The sequence below is a fragment of the Vigna unguiculata genome, chromosome 10, assembly GCF_037176805.1.
Source record: "Vigna unguiculata cultivar grain cowpea cultivar isolate G323 ecotype 2 chromosome 10, ASM3717680v1, whole genome shotgun sequence".
In the NCBI taxonomy this organism is placed as follows: domain Eukaryota; kingdom Viridiplantae; phylum Streptophyta; class Magnoliopsida; order Fabales; family Fabaceae; genus Vigna; species Vigna unguiculata.
In genome coordinates, this window is record NC_140801.1 from 49940357 (window position 1) to 49966051 (window position 25695).

Here is a 25695-nt window from a genome sequence, read left to right on the forward strand (position 1 = left end):
AATATATTTATTCATAAAAAGTTTTGGCAGCCGTGAGTACTATAAAAAGAATGAAAAAGTAAACGGAAGCATCAACTCATGGCAAATTCCCTCTTTTAGAAACCAAAATGTTAAGTAAAATGTTTTACCACTAAGATTTTTTTATTTTTATATTTAGGTTTAAATATCATTTTTATCCCTATTTTTATTGATTTTATTTAATTTTATCATTATTTTCGATTTATGTTCAATTAGGTTTTCATTTTCGTCAAATTATGATCAATTTGGTCCTTTTTATTAACGGTGTTTAAATAGTTAGTGTTTTTAAACAATACATGTCATGTGTCAGCTCCTGGTTTTTTTGATTTTTTTTAATTTTTATTTTTAATTTTTTTTAATTTCAAAAAAAGTGTCACGTGTTAAGTCACAATTGTGCCACGTGTCAGTTTCTGGTAGTATTATTTTTTTTATTCAATTTAGTCCCTATATTTGTTATTTTTGTTCAATTCAATCCTTATATTCGTTATTTTTGTTTAATTTAGTCCCAAATTTTGTTAAAATAAAATCATTTAATTTTTAAAATGGACATTATTATTACTTATTTTTTAAATTTAATTATAAATTATAATATTTAATTATTGATTGAATATAATTTTTAGATTCAATTGTCAAAATAGAATATAATTATTTAAATATAATTATTAAAATTTTAAAAATATATATTAACATTTGTAAAATTTACATTTAAATTTAAAATATTTAATATTTTTATTGCATTTTAGATATTAAAATCTAAAATATTTTATATGTAAATTTTAATTTTACAAATATTAGTTTATTTTTCTAAAATATTTTGAATATTTAAAATATTTTTATATATCAATTTAAAAAATATTTTAGAATATAAATATTAGAAAAAAAATTAATAATTATATTCTTATAATATTTTAAATAATTATATTCTATTTAGAAATTAAATATAAGAATTTATTCAATTTATAATTAAATTTAATAATTTATAATTGAATTTAAAAAATAATAAATTTAAAGGTCAATTTTAGAAAAGATATTAATATAATTTGTATAAAAGATATTAAATTTAGTGTCAATTTGAAAAGGACAAAATTAATTTATTTTAATAAAAATTGGGACTAAATTGAACAAAAATAACGAATATAGAGACTAAATTGAACAAAAATAATAATACCACCACAAACTGACACGTGGCACTAGCATTGAGTGACTTGACACGTGGATCATTTTTTTGAAATTAAAAAAATTTTAAAAAAAATTTAAAAAAATTTTAAAAAATAAAAAAAAAATCAAAAAAACCAGGAGCTGACACATGGCATGTACTGTTCAAAAACGTTAACTATATAAATACCGTTAGTGAAAAGGAGCAAATTAACCACAATTTGACGAAAATGAGGACCTAATTGAACATAAAACGAAAATTGGGACCAAATTGAATAAAATCAACAAAAATAGGGACCAAATGTATATTTAAGCTTTATATTTAATTGACATAATATTTCGCTATTTTTTTATCTTTTTCTTTATAAACATATAACATAAAATAAGTTTATTACAAATAGATATTAAACGTGAAAAATATATATTTTTCTAAATAAATTGTCAAAATTTATTTTAGTTTATAAATATTAGACGTTAATATCATATTTGACCCTTGATCAGAAATAGATTTATATCTTACGTGTCATATGTAAATTTAGTCTGATACATAAAGATCAACCATAAAAATTAATTTTTATGTTTGACGCTTATAGATCAAAGTAAATTTATTTAAAAAAATCATAACACCTCATTTTTCTTTCATTTTCTTCATCGTGTCGCGCAAAGAAGTCCTTGACTATGATTACAAAATCATTGTGTGCATGACAGCTATTATTGTGTGCCAATAAGTTGCGTTTCGTGCTCTTGTTGTGTGCCTAAAATTTTCATTTTCTACATTAAGGTTGATTTTTGTCGTCTTTTTTTTCTGTGTATGACCGTACTAGCTTAACCTATATGATCCTGATTTTGTAAAATTTATTAAAAATAGGTAGAAAATAATTTTTGACTTTAATTTTTTTGTGGTAACTTCAATTAAAATGTTGAGTGTTCACCTATGAATGAAGATGCTCTAAAAATAAAAGTTGTTCGAAATAGGGTGAGGAATAATGAAGGAGATTGGGGTCCAAAATTTTAAAAGATTTCGTCATTTATGTAGTGTTTTTTATTTTCTTAGTACTTTTTATTTATCTTTTTATACTTTTCAGCTTTATGTAGTGTATTTTTGTATCATATATTAATTTTTAATGCTTTCAAAGGACGTATATTTTGGCTTAAAATATATATAAAGAAAAGGCCACAAATTTATGTTTGTTATCTCTCTTATCTCATGTTTTCTTTCTTCAACTTCTGTGCCAATTGTTATAGATTTTATCATGCTTTCTGGATGGATATGTGAATCCAGAATAGCCTATAAAAATGATGGAGGGAGGTGGGGCTTTTGGAGACGGAAGGAGGAAAGGAAAAAAGTATTAATTAAACTTAGATTTGAGATTTTTAATATATTTTAACTAGGGGTAAAATAGAGATATTATATTTTATGGTGGTGTAGGAAGAAAAATGTGAGGTGCAAAAAGAAATAGCCCCATTTTCACTTGTCACGTGTCGGCCAATCCCGTCATTAGTCTCCAAAAAACAAAATAGGTCAAACCGGTCTACCACACTAAAAAGAGGTGAAAATCTTAACTCATTTGTCTAATGGAGGGGTTGGTGGGTTGGTGTAAAAGCTCATAATTTTTTTTTTTTATTTTTAATATATATATATATATATATATATATATATATATATATATATATATATATAATTATTAGGTGCATTAGTTTATATTAAGATTTATCAGGTATCGATTAAATTGTATTTTTAGTTTTATTAAATATTTGATTAATTTTAGATTTATTAGAGATGTTATATGCTTATATAATTTAGATTTATTATTATTAGTTTATAAATTATTATTAAGTGTGTTGTTTGGAGGCTTGGAAGAGTGAAAAAAAAATACTCTTTAGAGTGCAAGTTTAGCTCTTTATAATTCCCAGTAAGAAGGAAAATTTATGTAGAAAAGACTTGAAAATGTATTACGAATATTAGGTATGTGTTTATTTGTCTTGTGATGATTACTAACAATGTAAGTGTATGTAGAACATTACCATATGAATGATGTTTGTTTATTAATTACACGTCATAGATGTTTATTTAATATTAAGACTTTCTTCATTTAACAATAGTCTTTTGTTTGTGGAAGATGTGTCGTGGAAAACGAGAGGCACCTCAAGTGTCAAATTTTATTCCAAAGTTTAAATGATCATAAACATATCCAAATAATACCAAACATCTTTTCAAGTCAAGCTGCAACAACGCTTGATCTACTTGAAAAACTCCATAACCCATAAGTCACAGACAGAGCATGTGTATCTAATTCCTCTGAATCCAGCTCCTTTTGCCAATGCCATGAATTCCTCTTCACTTCGTTCCTTCCCACCTGGGTTTGTAGTCATCATCAGCACATCAAATTGGGACATGTTCTTTGCTGCACATGTTGTCTTTGGTTCAAATGGATGAACTCCGTCCACCACAATCACCTTTCCATCACTACCAATTGCATCATAGCAGTTCCTCAACACCTTCAAGCACATTTCATCGCTCCAATCATGAAGCACACACTACAAAATTAAGCTCATAGTTAAATTAATGAAAATAAATTATGTAATTAAATGACAGTTTAGACATGCAAAACCCCTACACCCACCATCATAAAAATGTCATCTCCTTTCGGCACACTTTCAAACATATCTCCTTCCACATGCTCCACTCCTGCAATCAATTTGATAATACATATGTTTCAAACTTAAATTCTTACATACATAACAAAAAAACATCTAGGTTTGGAAACTAGGAACCGTACCAGGATAGGGAGAGGCATCTTGGATGACATGAGGCAGGTCAAAGTTGACGCCCTTAATGTGAGGGTATTTTGAAGTTATTATGTTAAGAGAGACTCCATGGCCACCTCCAACATCAACCAACTTATTCATCTGCTCAAACCCTTTGTAGGATTCCACAATCTTATTCATTATTAAAGTTGCACGGTTGGTCATTGTTGCTGTAAAAAGATTGTTGAAGCTTGAGTTCGTATCAGAATATTCAAACAAGTGTTTGCCATGGGCCCTGTTGAATGGAATTCCTCCTTCCAGAATTGCATCTTTTAGTTGGTACCTATGAATCACGACGACAAAAAACATTTCGTTTTAGTTTAAATTTTCTACAAGTCCATGTTCCATGAGTAGTGTAAGAAAAAGAAAAACTGACCAGCTGCGAAGCGAGGCCTTGTCATGAGACAGTCTCATGAAAGGGCCTAAAGAGCCAGCACCATGAATGGAAGTAAAGTATTTGGCCACAGGGTTCATGCCATAGAGCCTCTTCAGTTGAGGATGAGAACCATGTTCATCGGCAACCACGGTGCAGTGAATGACAGAGTGACATGCAAGGAGCCTCAGAATACGATCGAGCATTGTGGCTGCTTCTGAGTTCTTGCATGGAAGCTTTTCTGCAATGTCTTTTGCAGATAGTTTGGCACCCACACCTTCTTTGGCTATGATGTCAAAAATGCCAAGCTCTGTGACCGTGTACATGGCCATGGATAGCACACTAGTGTTCACCAGCTGCATGGCGTAAGTGAAGCTTTGTTCTTCTTCCATTTCTCTTTGCTTATGCTTGTTCTTTTTGGGAAAACTTATGTGTATATGTGTATATGTTCATATGTTCATGTGTGTCTATATATATTGAAAAAAGTTAGTTCGACACGAATTTTTAAAAAACATTCCTTTTAACATTACTCTTTTAAAATTAAAAAGTAATATAATTATAATTAAATATTATTTGACATGTCAAATAAACACAATTTGTCGTTTTGCAGTGTCCTATCTATCTATATATTTCTTATTCTTCACGAGAAGTAGAGATAACACGTTATTACATTCTTCTACCTACATTCATTTCTTTATGGTTAAAATGTATTAAAATATACAACTTCTTGGTATTTTCTTATTTCATATTGATTGAAAAAATATTCATCGAATTCAACCCTTTAATCTTAAGAATAATTAATAATTCATGAACTATTTTTAAAATTTAATAAAATCTCTTATCAATACTTAATGGTTAAAAATTAATTTAACAAATTAATATATATTAAATTTATCTATATTGAAAGTTTATAAAAATTAATTTTTTACTTTTCTAAATATGATTTGATTTAAGTTTTAAAATTTATTATTATGGATGGAATATCACATTATTAATTAAAAAAATGGATTCAAATTTTATTAAATAGTTGTATTAGATTTAATTTTTAATATAGTTCAAAATAAAATAATAGATTTCCTTATCCGATGCATCAAATTTGTCACCCGTATAACACACCTCAAAGTTGGAATATAGAAAAAATATATGTAATTGACTAGAAAGCTGAAATTTATAATTCACTTGTGAAATATAAATTTAATTATTTAAAAAATAGATTGAATTTAACTTGTTAAAAAATAACATGTTTTTAAATATTTTTGAAATTATTATTTTTATCGTTGTCAATTTAGCATTTTATCGCTAGATATATTCAAGTAATCTTTTACTGTCGAGTTTATATATTTTTAACTTAATTTATTTAAATATTAAACTTAATATTAAATTTAAATTCCTTTATTTAATTTAATAAATAAATTTGATCCAACCTCTTAGGTTCAGACATACTAATTTTAGATCGGAGATGAGATATCTCTGAAAGTGACCATTCAGATCTACTTTTGGGAGCCGTATTTGAAACGGAAGTTGAACCACATGCTACTGGAAGGTCCTTCGAAAATAACTATATTTTAATACTTCAATTTTTTATTTAATTTGTAATTTAAAGTTTTAGTATTTAAGTTTTTTATTTTTGCCTTTATATTTATTTTTTATTTAATTGAATTTTTATTTTTATAAAAGATTTAGTGTGAAAACTATTTTTAAATTAACGTTAACTCCAGATAAAATTTATAATTAAAATCTAAGTTTATCACTTCTTAATATTTTTTTATTTTAACATCACAGACTCAAATTTTAATACATAAAAGATTCAAAATTTTATATCACAAACGATATAAATATCATTTTAATTCAAGACACCATGTCAAGTTGTTTATAAAAGAAATTAAAAACTCAATTAAGTCTAAAAGTATAAGAACCATGTACAAATAAATTACTAATTAAAAAAAATTAGGAGTATTTTTTATTTTAAAAAGTCGAACTAATATTTCTAAAATCAGATGCAAGATTATGTCTAGAAAGAGTAATTTATTATAAAATTTAAGAATGTCGAGAGACTGGAACAAATATTCTATCTAAGTCAATGAAATGACACAGTATTTTAATATTCTATAAGCACATGGACGTGTATCACTGGCTAAGCTATGACTACACGTAAAATCAACAAATATATTTTTGAAACAAACAAATTAAATTAGATAAGTGAATTTTTAAGTGAGAAAATTTGACTTTTATATATATATATATATATATATATATATATATATATATATATATATATGAATAAAATGTTCAGATTCAATTCTTGAGACATTAATATTTAATTTAATCGAAATGATTATAGCTATACTTGAATTATTATATTTTAAAACTTTTATAAATGTTGTCCAAAAATATCTTTAAATTTCAACATTTTTTATGTGATTAAATTTTGTTGAACATAAAACATAATTCATTGTAAAAATAATCATTAAAAATATAAACACGTTCTTTTTGAAAGGTCAAAAATATTTGTTTCATTTATTTAAAATTTATTTGTTTTTCAAATAATTTATTTGAGTTGTTCCCAAGTTTAATAATTCGTTTTTTTACTAATATAATGAGTAAAATAGTCAAGTGTATGCTAAGATATTCGATGTAGGTTGAGATGGGTTAATCCCGTCACAAAGTAATTGTTTGGAAATATTTATATTTATTTAATAAAATATATCGTATTAAATTTGCTTTATCAACATTTTTAGATGTATAATTATTGGTTGTGATGATTTATGATTGAATGTTTTTGTTATTTGTAAAGATTACAATTAAATTTGTTTTTGTAGGTACTGTTTTTTCTTTTTTTTTACGAACATAAGTAATATCTTACTTTTTAGATTGAGAATAGATGTGAGTAAGTATATATTTGTATTCATCTTAATACCCAATTTCATATCCAATTCAATTATTATATTGTTAAGTTATTAGTTTCCTGACCTCTTTTTTGTTTTTTAACTTACACATATTTCCCTCTCTCAATTGTTTATATCCAAAAATTTCACCTAGGGAATCTTTCCTTCTAACAAAGTATTGATACATTTTTTTATTGACATTAAAATTGTGTATTTTCAATTTTATTATAAAATACTTTTTTCATATATTTAATTATTTTTTTATATTTTTATTTATTCTCAATTTTAAATTTTGAATCGCGTAAACATTTATTAGTTTCATTTTTTTTTACTCTTTCGTTTAAGTGATTTATTATAATATTTGTTGATATAGAAAAATATCTCTTTAGAATTTAGAATAAATAATTAAAATAAATATTTGAAATATTTTTGAATTTGATTATTTATTTTCTTTTTATAATTAAAAAAAATTAATCAACTTATTGTAGAGAAAATTAACACTACAAATCCTGATTTACAGGTACCAACCTAATAATTTTCGAAACATTAAACTTTTTTCCAAATATTTGAAACTTATTAATTGATATTTAAAATAATAAAAAAAGTGTATACATGTATGCCTGTTATTTAATAAGGATGAAGACTAGAGAGAAATTTTATATCATTATAATGAGGATTAGGATGAAGTTGAGTTCATACTTTAGGTATGGTGATGGAATAATGAAAAACACCTCTTCAAAGTTTACATCTGGAGGTAGAGAGAGTAAAAAAAGAAATAGACGGAAAATAAATGAGAATTGAGAGAAAAATTTGTAATACATAGATTAGTAAAAAAAGAAATAGACAGAAAATAAATGAGAATTGAGAGAAAAATTTGTAATACATAGATTTTATGATATGATAAAATAACTTTGAAATAATTAATAAAAAAAATTTGAAAATAATTTAATATAAAAGATAAGTTGTAAAGTTTTAAAATAATATTTAAATTAAATATAAAATGAGTAAAAAACTTTAATGAATAACATAATTATATTCTTATTTCATTTAGTTATTTTCAATTTGCAATGTATGTTAATGAAGTATTAAAATTATTTTAATTATTCCTTTTTATCATCGTAATAAAATAAATTTATAAATATTTAATTATTATATATTACGTATCAATTTGAAAATATTTAACAAAAAAAATATAATTTAATATTTTTCTTACAAAATTAATTATTAAACGTTATAAATAATTTATTTTATAAAATATTAAAATTCAAGTCATTTTATTTATTATTTATTTCTAAAGATTTATTACATCATAATTTAAAGAAAATATTGTATCATATTTATTTAATTATAATTGATTATGGTAACGCATAGTCATTATTTCTCTGAAGATAATTGGAAGTTTCTTACCGCATTTGTAGGAAAAATCAAGAAAAAAAAAATCTTTTATGTCATGTTTTATACTCTAGTTTCCAGAGTCTTTCCACGTTCTTGTGCTGTCTTATGTTTCTAGTATTTGAAACAAAACAAAGATGTCTTAATGACGTGGTGCAGTTTTATCAACTGCTGTATTGATGACGAAGTATTTCTGTTTGGTCAAATAATTGGCTTTTGGTTGCAGAATTGTCTGACTTTCCTTCTTAGACATTTTTTATTCATGTGTAATTCAAAGATTTTTATATTTTTTGTGATGAGAATTATTGTATTGATTAATTAATTAGTTTGACTTTTATTAATAAAAAATATAATATAATACTTCTTTGTATTTGTTTAAATTTTATTTTAATAAGTATAATGTATTTATATTTTACAAAATATAACTTTTATCAGATTTAACGTAATTTCTTATAGTTTTTATTTTAATAAATTTTTATATAATAATATAATAACAAATAATTAATAAGCTTTTAAATTCGATAATGAATAATATGTCAGAGTTTATAATTATCCTACACGAAGTTACTTACAGAGACTTTTTCTTCCGAGTTGAGAAACACGTCATAACCACAATATATGATGTGTTTTTGACCTATGCATTGATTCTTAGCTCTTCGGTTCTTTTAGGTCAGGTTTTGTATGTTTTTCCTTTTTAATGGTCTATGTTGGACGATAAATTAGGAAAAGACTAAGGCTGATAAATGGGATCAAATAATATTTCAATATAAAGATAATTTTTTAAATAAAATAATATTTTGATACGTTTTAAACTAAACATCAATTTAACGTAATGAATCATATCGAGCCTTTTCTGAGAAATAGAAACCCAATTAAATCTAAAAGAATACAAAGATCAAAAGAAAATTAAAACTTAAATATAAAAATTAAATTATTAATTAAAATTTAATTTTTTTAATGAGTATTTTTATTTTAAAAGCATCAAATTAATATTTTTAAAATCAAATGCAAGATTATCTCTAAAAAGAATAATTTATTATAAAATTTAAGGTGTCAAGAGACTAGAACAAATATATATTCTATATTGATTTTGACTAAGTCAATTAAATGACACAGTAACTAAATAGTCTAAAAGCACAAGACACATTGCATCTTTGGCTAAGTTGACTATACTCGTCAAAAACCAGCAAATATATTTTTGAAACAAACAAATTAAATTCGGTAAGTGAATTTTCAAGTTAGAATAATTGAGTTATATATATATATATATATATATATATATATATATATATATATATATATATATATATATATATATATATATATATATATATATATATATATATATATATATATATATATATATATTAAAGGTTCAGGATTCAATTTTTGAGACTTTTCCATATTTAATTTAATCGAGATGATTATAGCTCTACTTGAATTATTATATTTTTAAAGCTTTTATAAATTTAGTAAAAAAAAAGTATATTTAAATTTCAACATTCTTTTTATGTGATTAATTTTCGTTGAAATTTAATGATCAACGACATGAAACATAATTCATTGTAAAAGTAATTATTAAAAGTATAACCAAGTTTTTTTGAAGGTGTAATATATTAATTTCATTTATTTAAAATTAAAATGAATCGAAAACTTATTTATTATCTAAATAATTTATTTAAGCTGTTCGTAAGTTTAATAGTTCATGTTTGACTAATATAATAGTCAAGTATGAATGTTAACATATTTCATTTAGGTTGGGATGAGTTAATCCCTGTCAAAATAATTTTTGAGACAAATTTTTGATAACTAATGTTACTAACAAATTTAGAATTTAATTGATTATTACTTATAATTTTTTATTTATAATATTGATTACGTTAAAGATCACTAACTTTTAATTTATAAATTAGTATTTAAATTATTAAATATAGTGATCAATTATTTTTTATCTCTAAAATTGATTGTGTTATATAAAGATTTTCTTCTAGTGATCTTAGTTTCTGTTTTTTGAAAAATATTTATTTTGTTAAAACAAATTTTGTTATATCTTACCAATATATTATTAGTTCAATATTTGATAAGTTTTGTTAAGTACTTTTCAATTTATCATATATTTAATCGTACATTTTTTTTATTTTGTGTGATTTCATTCAATAGTATATCAAATTATGTTTATGACATATATTTGATCATTTTATTTTATTTTATTTTTTATTATTTTTATTTGTTATTTACTTTTATTATATAAAATATTGTTTCAATTGTTTTTCATATAATTATTTTTATTTTTTTAACTATTTTTACCACTATAATATAAAGATGAATAATTTATTGTCATAATTTTATTTTTTTTTAAGTATGGAACAAATATTAAAGTTCAAAAGATAAATTATTTATATTTAAATTTAAATTATTAGTTTAATATTTTGTACGGTTTTGTTTTAGTGGTTTACTGTATTATCTAGGGTATAAGAAGGAAGATATAGTTAGAATTTAGAATAAGAAATTAGAAAGATATTTGAAATACTTTTAAATTTAATTGTTTGTTTTCTTTTTATAATTTAAAAAAAATAACTTTATCAACTTTATGTTTATTAAATTAAATTATAAAAATTAAATAAATAATTAAAATTTAATTTTTTTAATGAGTATTTTTTATTTTAAAAACATCAAATTAATATTTCTAAAATCAAATGAAAAATTATCTCTAAAAATAATAATTTATTATAAAATTTAAGGGTGTGAAGAGACTGGAAATATATTCTATATTGATTTTGACTAAGTCAACGAAATGACATAGTAACTAAATATTCTATAAGCACAAGACACATTGCATCTTTGGCTAAGCTGACTACTCGTCAAAAACCAGCAAATATATTTTTGAAACAAACAAATTAAATGTTCAGGATTCAATTTTTGAGACTTTTTCATATTTAATTTAATCGAAATGATTATAGCTATACTTGAATTATTATATTTTAAAAGCTTTTATAAATTTAGTCAAAAAAAAGTGAGTCCAAATTCTTTACTTCCTTTTTATGTTCTCTGCTAAGCATTAAAAATATATTATATTGATATTTTAAATATCTTTTTAAAATGTCAAAATTAATGATAATCAGTGTATTATAGAGACACAGTAGAGAAACAACACCAAAAATTCCAAACAGAGAATCCACATTCAAAAATAGTATATTTAAATTTCAACATTTTTTATGTGATTAATTTTTGTTGAAATTTAATGATCAAGGACATGAAACATAATTCATTGTAAAAATAATTATTAAAAGTATATAACTAAGTTTTTTTAAAAGTCTAATATATTTATTTCATTTATTTAAAATTAAAATGAAACTAAAACTTATTCATTATCTAAATAATTTAGTAAAGCTGTTCCTAAGTTTAATAATTCATGTTTGACTAATATAATAGTCAAGTATGAATGTTACGATATTTGATTTAGGTTGGGATGAGTTAGTCCCGTCATGAAAGTAATTTTTGAGGCTTAATCACAGTTTTAAGAAAAAAATTATATTTATTTAATAAAATATGTCATATTAAATTTGTTTTATTGATACTTTAGATGTATGATTATTGGTTGAGATGATTTATGATTGAATTGCTTTTGTTAGTTGTAAAGATGACACATAATTTTAATTACTGTGAGTTAGTCAAAATTTTGATAGTTAATGTGACTAACTAATTATAATTTTGTATTTGTAATAATACTATTTTAAAGATCAATAATTTTTAATTTATAAATTAGTATTTAAATTAATAAATCTAGTAATCAATTATTTTTTGTCTTTAAAATGAATTGTTATGTAAGGATTTTCTTGTAGTGTAAATGATGACTGTTTCTCAGCAATCATTTCTCAACAAGTGTACTGGTATATAGTTGTATCAACAAGTGTCGTATCCACATGTATTTAGCAAGTATATTGGTATTTTGATTTTTGTGTTTTTGGTTTGTGATAAAGACTTCCTTGTCAAATGGGTTTCCTTCTCATCTTAGTCCACTGTCCAGGTGTTTAGCATGTGATCTTTACTTTTTTGAAGGGTTTTCTTGGTTCTTCAGTTTTATAGATTTAAGCTCCAAATTTTTTTGGAAGAGGATTTTCTCATGAGGCTCAGCTCTATTTTTTGTGCTCAGCCAGAAAGTTCAAATATTTTTTTTTATCTTTTCTATTTTCATGGTCAACTCCAGTATTCTAGTTCATCTGCATACTTGATATAATTGATTATATGGTCACTCGTAAACATTATTTCTATGAAATAATTGAGTATAGGTGATGTTTAGAACTCACTGACCGCATTTGTTGGAAAAGTTAAGAAAAGAAATTCCGTGTCGTGTTTTTTACTTTAGTTTTCCACTTTTTCTGCGTTTTTGTGCTGTTTATGTTTCTAGTATTGGAAACAGAGAGGTCTAAATTTCGTGCTGCAGTTTGATCAAATAATATGCTCTTGTCTGCATGGCAGAATTGACTGGCTTTCGTTCTTAGACATGAGATGGAAAAAAGAAGAGAGATAAAGAAGAAAGTTACAATTACTGTCATTTTTAGAAGAACTATGAGTGAATATGTGTGAATATATATGAATAAGTTTTTTAAGTTCTTTTAGAGGGGCAGTTCAATTTTTTCTTTTTGTTAAGTTTATGGATGATATATTTATGTTTTAAAGTATGTTTGGAAGAAAGATTTTGGAAAATTTTGGTTCTATCTTAATTAGCTATGGTTTCATGAATCAATGACTAGTTATTAGAATTTCAGAGGAATGTGGTGTCTATATTTGTATTTCTATAAATATATACTGTTCAAAGTTTTTTATATCTTTTATAATGAAAGTTATTGTGTTTATTTTATTTGTAAAAATATCGTATAAGTGACTTATGTTTTATCTTCATGTTTATTTAAATTTTTTTATAATAAATATAATTTGTTTATGATTTATAATTAATAATTTTTATCATAAATTTAGTGTGATTTTTCATATTATGTAATGACAAATTATTAATAAACTTAGATATCAACAATATTAGGGTTTATAATGATTCATATCATGATTTTATTTGAAAAGAAAAGTAAAAATTGGCTTATATTTTTTCCCGGAGTTGAGAAACACATCATAACCATAATATATGATGCTTTTGGCATTAACCTTTCAAGATCAAATTAATTACAAGTGTAACTGGTTTAATAATTATAGTGTATCGGATTGACGTTGTAAGACCAAGTAAATGGAAAAAAAAAATAGTAGACAGTAATAGTTGTTTTTAAAAGGTGACACTATTATTTATTATTTAAAACATTATATTATAGATAGAATTTTTATTAATCGAGTTTCAATTTATAAAAATTATTATATCTCTAAAATTATACTCTAAATTTTTTTTTTATATTTTGTCTACATCATTGACCTCATCTTTCATTTATTTGAAGATCATATACTGAATAAGAGGGATCCTTAAAATATAGGCTAACCCGACTCATTTTTGCTTTACCTGTCCATGGTCTGTGAAAAATAAGTTGGATTGGGTTGAATCGTCAAACGGAAACATGCCAATAATGGTAACCTGTCCCATATGGAATGGACAGACTAACATGTTCATCACTTTTTCTTAATTTATTTTTAAATAATTTTATTTTTTATTTTAAAATTTCTTTATATATACATATAAATTAATATTAAAAACATATTTAATCATATAAAATATTTTTCAAACTTTTAATTGATTAATTAATGTTGTTAATTAGATAAATTAAAATAATTATTACATTTACATATGATATTACTCTATTATAATTAATAATTGAAACTTAATTTGTAAGTATAAATGATTCAAATTAATATTATTATATATTTACATCTTTTAAAAAAAACATAATATAAAATAATTGATCTTTTTTATTTAAAAAAACAAACGGGCCAAGACAAATTGGCCTATATTTTGATTTGTCAAATTGATGGATTGGACAAACTGAATTAGGACGAGTTAATAGTTAAAATCTTCAACATAACTCTTTTAACACAAATTGATAGATTGGTCTGTCGAACTCAATCCACTTTATATAAGATTAAAAACATACCTTAATTATAATTTTAATTAAGTGAAAAATATTAATTAATTAATTGATTTTAAATACATCAATTGTAGAATTCATCGTTTTATGTATATAAAGTTATAGGTTGATCTGATTACAGATAAATTTTATTCTTGCTACATTTAAAGTTTATTCAGTAATTATTTGTGCAACGTATGTATATGATTTGTATCGTGTATTCTTACTTATGTACGTGAGAGCAAATTAATGTCTTTAATATATGCTCTTTATCATCATGACATATGTCGCAGCCGATATTGCGACGCTCTTTATTTCAAGAATGTCAATAAAAAGTTAAAATATGAAACTACAATCTATTAATAATACACTTATTTGGTAGACAATCCTGGTAGGTTTAATGTATTTTGCAACTTTATTAAATCACTCATTTATAAAATTTACGTCATCACAATTATAATTTGAAAAGAAAATTAAAATTATCATTTATTTTTACTTTTATCTACACTGATAAAATGTATATGTACAAATTATATAAAGATTTTTCCGAATTTCGAATTTTTTACTGAAATTATTTTTTTATGTTTCCAAAACACATTAAAATAGTAAATTAATAGTATAAAGGAACCAAACATTTTGTCCGCTCAATTTATCAATCTTTGTAATAATTTTATTTCAACTGAAAAAATAAAATTTTTAAAATAATAAAATATGATACGTAATATATATATATATATATATATATATATATATAAATTTTAAAAAAGATAGGAGAAATATATAATTATTTTTATGTAAATCTAATTTAAAATTAAATATATTAAATATTTTTGACATAAAAATTTATAAATTATTATCATAATTAAAATAATATTAGTTTATATATTAAATATTTCACTGTCACTAGAATATATCCTAAAATATCGAATAGAAATACATATTAAATCCAAATAGAGATGAGTAACATTGAAGTATGAATAGAGTATATATCTACTTTAAGAATTCCATAACCCATAAGTCACAAACAAAGCAGGTATATCTAATGCCAGTGAATCCAGCTCCTTTTGCCAATGCCATGAGTTCCTCTTCACTTCTCTCCTTCCCACCTGGGTTTGTGGTCATCATCAGAACATCAAACTGGGAAATGCTCTTTGCTGCAGATGTTATCGTTGGTTCAAATGGAAGAACTCCCTCCACAACAATCACCTTTCCATCACTCGGCACTCCATCGTAGCAGTTCTTCAACACCTTCACGCACCATTCATCACTCCAATCATGAAGCACACACTACAAAGTTCAAACCAGCACCAACTTTATCAATTAATTAATGGGAATAATGTTGCAAGTGGTATCAATTATACTGTAACAGAGACTAATTGTATCGGGTCACAATCGAATAAATTGTGACGTTTGGATTTGTGTTACACTTTTAAGTAGAAAAAGTTGCACATTAACTAATAACTATATTCTTGATCTAGTGACAAGCGTGATGTAGAGTATAAAACGGTTAATTAAATTAAGTTATGTGCGTGATATCTTAAAGAACATTTTACACATACACAACACCCACCATCATAAAAACGGCATCTGCTTTTGGCACACTTTCAAACATATCTCCTCCCACGTGCTCCACTCCTACAAACAATTAATAAAAATTAAATTTTCTTAGAGCACAAATAGCTAAAAGAATAAAAAAAGTTAAGGACTTTATAATTGAACAGCTTTATTGCATTGTAATGGATTAGTTTAGTTCAGCTTATAATGTTTTTTTTCTTTTTTCAAACATCCAGATATGGAAACTAGAGAACGTACCAGGATAGGGAGAGGCATGTTGGATGACATGAGGCAGATCAAAGTTGATGCCCTTAATGTGAGGGTATTTTGAAGTTATTATGTTAAGAGAGACTCCATGGCCACCTCCAACATCAACTACACTATTCATGTGCTCAAATCCCTTGTAGGATTCCACAATCTTCGTCATTATTAAAGTTGCACGGTTGGCCATTGCTGCCATGAAAAGATGATTGAAGCTTGAGTTCATATCGGAATACTCGAACACGTTTTTGCCATGGGCCCTGTCGAATGGAATACCTCCTTCCAGAATTGCATCTTTCAGTTCGTACCTTCAAATTATCAACATATAGTGAATAAAATTCCATTGTTTCACAAGATCTTTTTTTAATTGATAGATATGTGTACACAAACATCTTAAGACAACACTCAGACCACTAATGAGTAAAAGTGTCGACTAAAGATAAGTTAATTTCATAGTATGAAAAATAATGTTTTGACAAAATTTTATTAACAATTTTTTGACAAAGTACATATGACAATACTTTAATGAATGAAATAAAGGTTTAATATGACTTGGAAAGAGAAGAAAAATATTTGGTGTGTTAAAAAACAAACTTTGTCAAACTTTGTTAAAAAAAAGTTTGTCAAAGAATCATAATCCTTATAGTATATTATTGAGAGCAAACTTCACTTTACAAGTCAATTTTTTAATACTAATTATGGCTTAAACTTCACTTCTTAATATGATATCAGAGTTATTAACGAGATTTGTTATCTGTAGGCATATTATTCCACTCGATTCTATCGGACCATTCATTAATGTTAAGTTTCACACTTGAGATGTATATATTTCAGTGTGAAAGGGTATAGTCTCACATATATTAGAAATAAAATGATTTCATACTATATAAATAGATACAAACCTTACTTTACAAAACTTTTAATGCAACTTCCAACAAATAAGCTGATTTCAATAAATTCTTTCATCTTAACAAAATTAAAAGATGTCTTTTAATTTACACGAGTTAATTTAATGTATAAAAAAATTTCACCTTTTTATTTCATAAAAATGCTTATGTTAAAGTCTATGTTTGAAATTCTAGAGTGAGAATAAGAAGAGAAAACTGACCAACTGTTAAGAGAGGCCTTGTCCTGAGCCAGCATCATCAAAGGGCCAAGAGAGCCAGCACCATGAAAGGAAGTAAAGTATTTGGCGACAGGGTTCATGCCATAGAGCCTCTTCAGTTGCGGAGGAGAACCATGTTCATCAACAACCACGGTGCAGTCGATGACAGAGTGACATGCAAGGAGCCTCAGAATACGATCGAGCATTGTGGCTGCTTCTGAGTTTTTGCATGGAAGCTTTTCTGCAATGTCTTTTGCAGATAGTTTGGCACCCTCACCTTCTTTGGCTATGATGTCAAAAATGCCAAGTTCAATGACCGTGTACATGGCCATGGATAGCACACTGGTGTTCACAATCTGAATGGCATAGGTGAAGCTTTTTTCTTCTTCCATTCCTTCTCCTTTCTTATTCTCAGATACCTCTTTGGATCACTGATACTTCTATGTTTGCTTTATGGCTCTGAAAATTTGCTCCAACTGTTTATGTGTACAAATATAAATATAATTAAGAACATTGCCACTGAGGAATGGTATCAAATTACATGTACCGACCGGATTATTACTTTATTAGTATTCACAGTATGAAAGATTGGTTAAGGTTGTTTAATTAACGTTAAAAATGAACCAACCGAAGAGATTCGTTTTTTCTGTACTTTTCACTCTTCTTAAAATTCAGCTACTTGTGTTTCTGACCATGTGGGTGTAGTATTTATATCGGAATTCTAACTTATTAACTTTACGGGTCAACCTAATTAACCTTATTAATTAAATTAAAACAAATATTATTGTTAATTAATATGAGACATTAAATTAACTATTACGATTTGGGAAATAAGACAAATGGTTACTTAAAAGAATGTGTTTTGAAGTTTCAAATTTAAAATTGAAACTAGCCTCAGGAATAATTAGCTAAAATGTATTGTAAAATTTCTTTGAAACCCATAATTGGATGCTCACATCAAGTTGCATAAGTATTAGTTAATCCATTTAGCTCTTGATAACTGGTTTCAAACATTTTAAAAAATTTAGATTATCTGCAGAATTTTTTTTACTGTTTTTCTATTGTGTCTTCGTAACATATTGATTATTATTAATTTTGACATTTTAAAATATATAAATAAATATTTAAAATATTAATATAATATATTTTTAATATTTTTAATGTTCAATAAAAAGATAGCAAAAAAAATCTAATAGAAAATCTGTACTATTTTAAAACATATTGATACAGAAACAAACAGCTGTAATATATACAACCATGTGTCTTATAAAAAATCTCCAAAAGTAAAACAAGAAAAAAACAGAAAAAGAAAGAAAGAATAATTATAGCATGCTAAACTGAAAATAAAAAACTTTGAGGGCTCTCATTTTAAGTGGGCCTAAAATTCAAATGTGAAATATTGATTCTTTTATTAATAAATAAATATTAGTTGTTAAAATGTGCTGTCAGCAAAGAAACTTGTACTACATATCTTTCTTTCTCTGTCCTACACTTTTTTTTATTTAAGTCAAACTTATAGTCCTAGTTATTGTTGATTTGATATGTTAACCCCTCAACATATAAAAAACTATTGGATAATTAAGGAACAGCTGTTGATTGTCTAAATCATTTTGAAAATATATGTATTTAAGATTTTGAGTTTAGAAAAAAAAGTTAGCAATACTTAATTACATGTTTTGAGATGATTAATTAGTGATTATGTAGTGCAGAATTTTCTAAATAAAAAATGATGTCGGATAAAATAAATGAAAAAAAAAAACGAAAAGAACTTTGTGAATGAAAACGGAGCTCAGAGTATAATATCAAATTTTAATAAGATATTTGTGTGTATAAAGATTCTAATTAAATAAGTAAACAAGACAAAATATATATAAAAAAAGATGTTATCTAAAATATTTTAAAAATAACACATGTAGATATTTATTGTATTTCTATAACATATTACAACAACAATAAAAAAAAAAAATAGGACAGTCTTGCCCCATCATCATCAACATACAAAACTAATATTGTTTTCATCTTCAATTATGAGATATTATTTTTGATTTTCTTTATATTCTAGAATATTTTTCCAATTGTCTCTTGAATTAATTAGTATTTTCCAAAATATCTTTTATGTTCACGTATAATAAATATTGTGAATCCTTTTCTCCTCTTGTTAGGACTGGAAAATAAAATAATTAGTTTTAAAAATTAAAAATTCACAATAAATACTTTCTCTCCATTCATCTTTACTTAAAATAATTTTAAAAAGTATTATAAATCACAAACAAATTTAGTTTTGTACTAACTAAATAGTCAACTTCTTTTAGAAGCATGAATTGCTTATATTAATTTTATATTCACAGACAGATCATTGAATACTAATTATGGGTAAATCACACATTGGAATCACAAATTTAATACTGAATTATTGCTAAAATTGTTTATTACAACAACAGTATCTGGTCACATTTGATAAAAGATTCTTTTGTCACATTGGAGAAAGACAGAAGAACTAAAATGTATAAGTTCAGTTTATCAGCATCAATGCATCAAAATTTTATTTCTGTTCCTCAGACCACCAACCAATAATACCAGAGTGATACATAGTCTCAAAGTGCGAGTATGGCTTTGAATAAAAAAAAAAAAAAAAAAAACTCAAACTTAACCAAATTGATAAGGCACTTTAATAGAATAAAAATATGAGTTGTTTAAAAATTGAATTGAATTGTTGTTTTAGATTCATTTATATAAACTCTTTTAAATAAAGCTGGTTAAACTATGGAATTATATATAATTTATACAGTTAGAAAATATGTTTTAAAATAAAATACAAATTCATCAGTTCTTATTAAATCATGAAGCGTCTTTGAATGAGTTTAAAGGTTGTTTTTGTTGAGGTGTGAACTTTACGAGGAAAAATTCCCATAAATGGTATTTACGTACCAAATGGTATGAATTGATTCAAGTGTAGATGAATAAAATAGAAATTGAGTTTATCTTTCATGAAAGTTTGATTAGTATATAAATGTGAGTATCAAGGGTATGGGAATTGGGCCCATACTAAACATTTGCTTAGAGATTTGGTTGGGCTTCTATATTCAACACACGAAGAGTTAACATATTGCTTTCTGTACTCCCACAATTACTAACTAAACTCCCACAATTCCATATTTAAGTTAGGAATAGTAAATAATAAAAATTGAGAAATGTATTTTCATTAAAGCATTTTTATCATGAACTAATTGCACCTTACTTTAGATAACAAGAGATGAAAATAGGTAGGTTATTAGGTAGGGAGGAAGATATGAATCACGTTGAAAACTAAGAAAATGTTACAAAATCTGTGATGTTATATGATATCATATAAAATTTATTAAAAAAGGTAAATACAAAACATAGGAAGATTCCATATGATAAATTATATCAACTTTAAATTTTTTATTTTGTAATCTTCCAGTCTTATAAGATTCACAATTTTATCAATCTTTTATTTTATTATTGATAAAATTAATATTTTTAAGATAAAGAAAATAATTTATTAATTAAGTGTTACTTTTTATATGTTTGGATACTTCCTCCAATAAAAAAAATGTTACCAGATCCCGCATATCACCCTTGCATAGAAATACATGTTACACATTGATAATGACTATAGTAATTGTTCTAACTAATTTCTTTATGTCTATTAATTAACACGCCGTTTATTATACCTTTTTATTGGGTTAGAGATTTTACGTCAATTAGAGAGATAGTAAAAGTATAATATATAATATAATGCAAATATCACATTATTTTATTAGTTATGTAAAGTTAAATTAAACATAAATTTTATTGATAAATTAACTTTTTAAATATAAAAGGTCACTTTATGCCTTTTGGTGGAAGATCGTGATTTGGGTGGTTCAAGATTCTCTTACTTTTAATTTGTGTACGTAGCTGAGAATATCACGGAACCCTTTTTTTCTGCCGACACTAAGTTCATTGCATCCATAAAATCAAATAAATTTAGTACAATTATTCAAATTGATCTTCAAGCATGAATCTACGGGCTAACATCTATTTAATTACTATTTTCATATAAATATATTTTTGTTTTTTTTAAGATTTGGTTTCAATATGTTAACAATGAATCAAATCAATTTGACGTGGATGTTTTGCCAATTGAACTAGTAAACTTATATTTTCAATATAACTTGGAGAAAGTTGGTTTTATGATTCCCCAACAAAGATGAAAAATTAATATGCGAGTCACTTGTATTATGAATCAACTTCATAAGTATATTTAATTTGCTATATTCTCTTTTTCATATAAATTTTAAGTCGTGAATTTCTTTCCAACAATCATATTTTTGTACTTTTTGTGTATAAAGATGGAATCACTGTGAGGAAAATGAGGAAGATTAAGATGAATTGAAGTGATCAAACAGGAAACATAAATGGCAAGGTTGTAAACTGCAGGAAAATAAATTATCAATGATAAAAATAGAAACTAGTAAAGAAAACTCAAATAGCAACAATAATCACTAAATTTGACATTTTATTTTTTGCATCGATAATGTTTGAATTGTAATAACAAATTGTCACCTATTTTTTACATTTGAATAATCTATTTTTTATATTTGAATAACCTATTTATATTTTTCACTTTTTTCTGATAATTAAACCAAAATAAAATAAAGAAAAAGTTACATAAATTTTAATATCAGCTTGAAAATCATCCACAGTTATGCTTACTCATTCCATGTTTTGTAGCCGATATCATAACCTAACTTTCCTTTAGACTCAGTGTTATTGTTTTCTATGTCCAAAAGTTTCATATATATTGGTTTCCAAACTTTAAAAATGAATGGTTTCAGTCATTTTAAACCAACTATGTTCAATTTTTTTACGTGTCAAACTCATTTTATGCTAACATTTGAGTTGTTTACCCTATTTAACACATTCTCGCTTCAGTGTCAGCTGAGAAACACGTTTGACACGTCAAATAAATTTAACATAATTGAGTTAAAATGACTATATCTATTATTTTTAACATTTGGAACCAAAATGTATAAAAAATCAATGACGAATTCTAATTTTGCATTAAAACTTAGGGACTAAAAACATATTTAATTCAAATACCACCGATTATTGATTTGTGTAGTAATAATATTTTTGTCTAAATTTAACCATTGTGCTTAAATATGATATCTCATAGAATATATAAGATAGTAATAAATTAAATTTTCCCTTTTAAATAATGGAAAATGTCATTAAAATGATTTAAAAATAAACTTAAAACAATTAAAAAATTATATTTTTTTGAGTTTTTTTTATATTTTTTATAAAAAATATAAAAAAGATATATATTTATGTTAAAGATGTCAAATCAATTAGATAATAAATTAATTTATAATAAACAAATAAGATTATGATATGATTGATTTTGTAACATTAATTTAGATTTAAATTCATTTTTTAATTTAATAGTTATGAGATTTATTAGGTGTGTCAGATAATTAGAAAAAAGTGTAACAATTTTTTTTTTCAAATTTTTAATGAAAAAACATTTCAAAAGTAGTAAATACTTCCTAACATAATTATATGTATAGAAGTGTAAAATATTCTATTGAAAAAAAAAATTATTCAGAATATTTTATGATATTAATATCAATTTTGTTAGTTAATGTCAATAAAATACCTTAAATTCATTTTATCTATATATGCTCATATCCACACAACTAAATTTACATTTTTCACACCGTTTTAAGTTTAACATTAAATACTCTATTGAATTATATATGATCAAAGTAGCAAACATTACCCATCACATCATCAATGAATCTTACACACAAAACATCAATGAACTTAAATATGATTCTCTGAATTTGTACATAAGACTACAAAATGCACGTCAAAGTAATAATAGCAATACCACAACCATGGAACTTGAAATTCAAATTAAGAGAAATGAAGCATTATTTAATTTCTTTTCAATTTTCTGTAAAACAATTTCATATATGTATTGTGAAAAAGTGTTAAAAAAAATGTACAGATGCAGAAAATATTAACAAAAACAAGTGTATGTTAATCTACAAATTTATATTCATAAGAAAATTAGCGTAAAGATATTCATAATTTTTAATATTTTCTGTTACAATTTTCAAAAAAACTATAACTATATAACTAATATAGACATTGATAATTTCATGTGCAAATATTTTTTCTGATAAATTTACACAGAAAAATTCACATGTATTTATAGCAGAATTTTTCTTAAAATAAATTCTCTAAATATTGATTGCGAAAAAAATATTTTACTTAAAGTAAAGTGTGCATCTTAGTTAAAAATATTGCTCAACGTTATTCGCTCAAACATCATATAAAAAGTATTCAACCATAATATTAGAAATAAAATATTAAGTAATTCAAACATAAATCATAAGTACACTGACACATTTTCAACCAATATTTTATGGTGTCAAAATTTTGGTTGAATTATTTTTTTTTGTTCATTTTTTCGTTCAAAAAGTCAAGTTGGTTTTCTAGGTTTTTTTAATTTCAATTTGGTTCCGATTTTTAAAGATTGATGCATGGTCATTTTTGTTAAATTTCTTTGAGTGGAACAATAATTTTTCATCAAAGTTGACACTAGGATTATATCATTACACCAACAAAACAATCCATCTTTATTCACAAATTCTTCAATATTGATGAAAAAATTTTGATCTGATTCAAGAAATTTAACAAAAATGAACAAATTACATCATTTTTTTCAAAATCGAAATTAATTTCAAACTAAAAAACACTAGAAGACGAACTTGATATTTTTGAATGAAAATATGAACTGTAAGAATAATTTCAAACTTTTATATAAACTAGTAAAAATATTGTATTTACTTGTTTTATGATAATAAAAAAAGTAAAATTATAATTATTGTTATTATTATAATTATAAAATTAAATGTAAATAATTTTTATAATTTTATAATTATTAATTTTCATTTATAATGATTAATTTTAAAAACATAGTCAAAAAAATATGGTTAAATTAAAAAAATGATTACTTAAAAAGATAATATTAATAATATAATTATTTTTATTTAAAAAAAATTAAAAATAAAATTGAAAACTAAATATGGACAAAAAATAGAATTTATTTTAAAATATAAATATAAATGTATAATTTAAAAAAATATCAAATATATAAAATATATTAAAAATATTTAATTTTTATTTAATAAATATACTTAAAATTACATAAATATGAAAAAATTTGGGGCCATGGTCCCATTAGTCACTACTATGGTCCATCTCTGCATTAGTAAAGGTCATTGAAAATATCTAATAGAATATTTTAAAAAGTAAATTTATGTTATATAAAATAATTATTGATATAAATAATTTATACTTGCATACACTATGGGTATGGAGTCTCTTGTCGGTTATCGCATTCAATAATAATTTATTTCATTGTACTATATTTTTTTTCATTTCCATCCTATTAAAAGAATTTAATCTAGTTTTTCTTTTTAAGACGAGTTAGTATATTATGTTCATCTAATCCATTAAAAACTTGACTAACCATTATAATAGAAAACAAAATTTATTATCGGATTTTTAAATTTTAATGATGTAACGAATCCCTTGATAAAGTTATTATCAATAAATTATAACTTTTATTATTTTTAATAACATATTTCTTGATAAAATTAGTTGGTAAAATTTATTAATATTTTATAATTTTTATTATAGTTTTATCAGTAAATTTTGTAGGAGTTCTTGGATTATTTTAATGTATAATTTGTCACTAGTCGAATTTCTTTTAAAATCTTCTGTAATTCATTAACAATTTTGATTTACAAACAAGTTTTTATGATGTTATGTAAACATAAATCCGATACTTTAGTGAACTCAATGTGGCTTTAGGAAATTTTATTTTTTTAAATATTCATAATTTCTTCAAATATAAAAAACTCAAATATACTTTTAAAACAGATATGAAATACAGATGACCAGTATGTGTCAATTCCATTGTAGTAATCCTCAGGTCACTGTCACCTGTATCATGAGCGAACGCAATGTTTCCAATTTGTACATAATATTTTAAAAAAATATTAT

General features: G+C 24.0%; 2 protein-coding genes across 2 annotated transcripts; both read right to left on the reverse strand.

The window, feature by feature from the left end:
• Positions 1-3313: 3313 nt before the first annotated feature.
• On the reverse strand, positions 3314-4802 carry LOC114166549 (cathecol O-methyltransferase 1-like). The gene is made up of 4 exons (XM_028051296.2): positions 4358-4802; positions 3954-4264; positions 3798-3862; positions 3314-3711 (listed from the first exon to the last, which is right to left on the reverse strand). The coding sequence occupies exons 1-4, from the start codon at positions 4744-4746 to the stop codon at positions 3415-3417; spliced, it is 1062 nt and encodes a 353-aa protein (XP_027907097.2). The 5' UTR covers positions 4747-4802; the 3' UTR covers positions 3314-3414.
• A 10878-nt stretch (positions 4803-15680) lies between these two features.
• Positions 15681-18168, reverse strand: LOC114167305 (cathecol O-methyltransferase 1-like). Its single transcript, XM_028052359.2, has 4 exons — positions 17614-18168; positions 16503-16813; positions 16261-16325; positions 15681-15977 (listed from the first exon to the last, which is right to left on the reverse strand). The coding sequence occupies exons 1-4, from the start codon at positions 18000-18002 to the stop codon at positions 15681-15683; spliced, it is 1062 nt and encodes a 353-aa protein (XP_027908160.2). The 5' UTR covers positions 18003-18168.
• Positions 18169-25695: the final 7527 nt, after the last annotated feature.

Coding starts and splice junctions, on each gene's coding strand:
- LOC114166549 (XM_028051296.2), bottom strand. CDS start 4,746: ATGGAAGAAGAACAAAGCTTCACTTACGCCATGCAGCTGGTGAACACT. Junction 4,265..4,357: donor AAGGCCTCGCTTCGCAGCTG/GTCAGTTTTTCT, acceptor CGTGATTCATAG/GTACCAACTAAAAGATGCAA. Junction 3,712..3,797: donor GAGATGACATTTTTATGATG/GTGGGTGTAGGG, acceptor TTAATTTTGTAG/TGTGTGCTTCATGATTGGAG.
- LOC114167305 (XM_028052359.2), bottom strand. CDS start 18,002: ATGGAAGAAGAAAAAAGCTTCACCTATGCCATTCAGATTGTGAACACC. Junction 16,326..16,502: donor ACATGCCTCTCCCTATCCTG/GTACGTTCTCTA, acceptor AATTGTTTGTAG/GAGTGGAGCACGTGGGAGGA. Junction 15,978..16,260: donor CAGATGCCGTTTTTATGATG/GTGGGTGTTGTG, acceptor TGAACTTTGTAG/TGTGTGCTTCATGATTGGAG.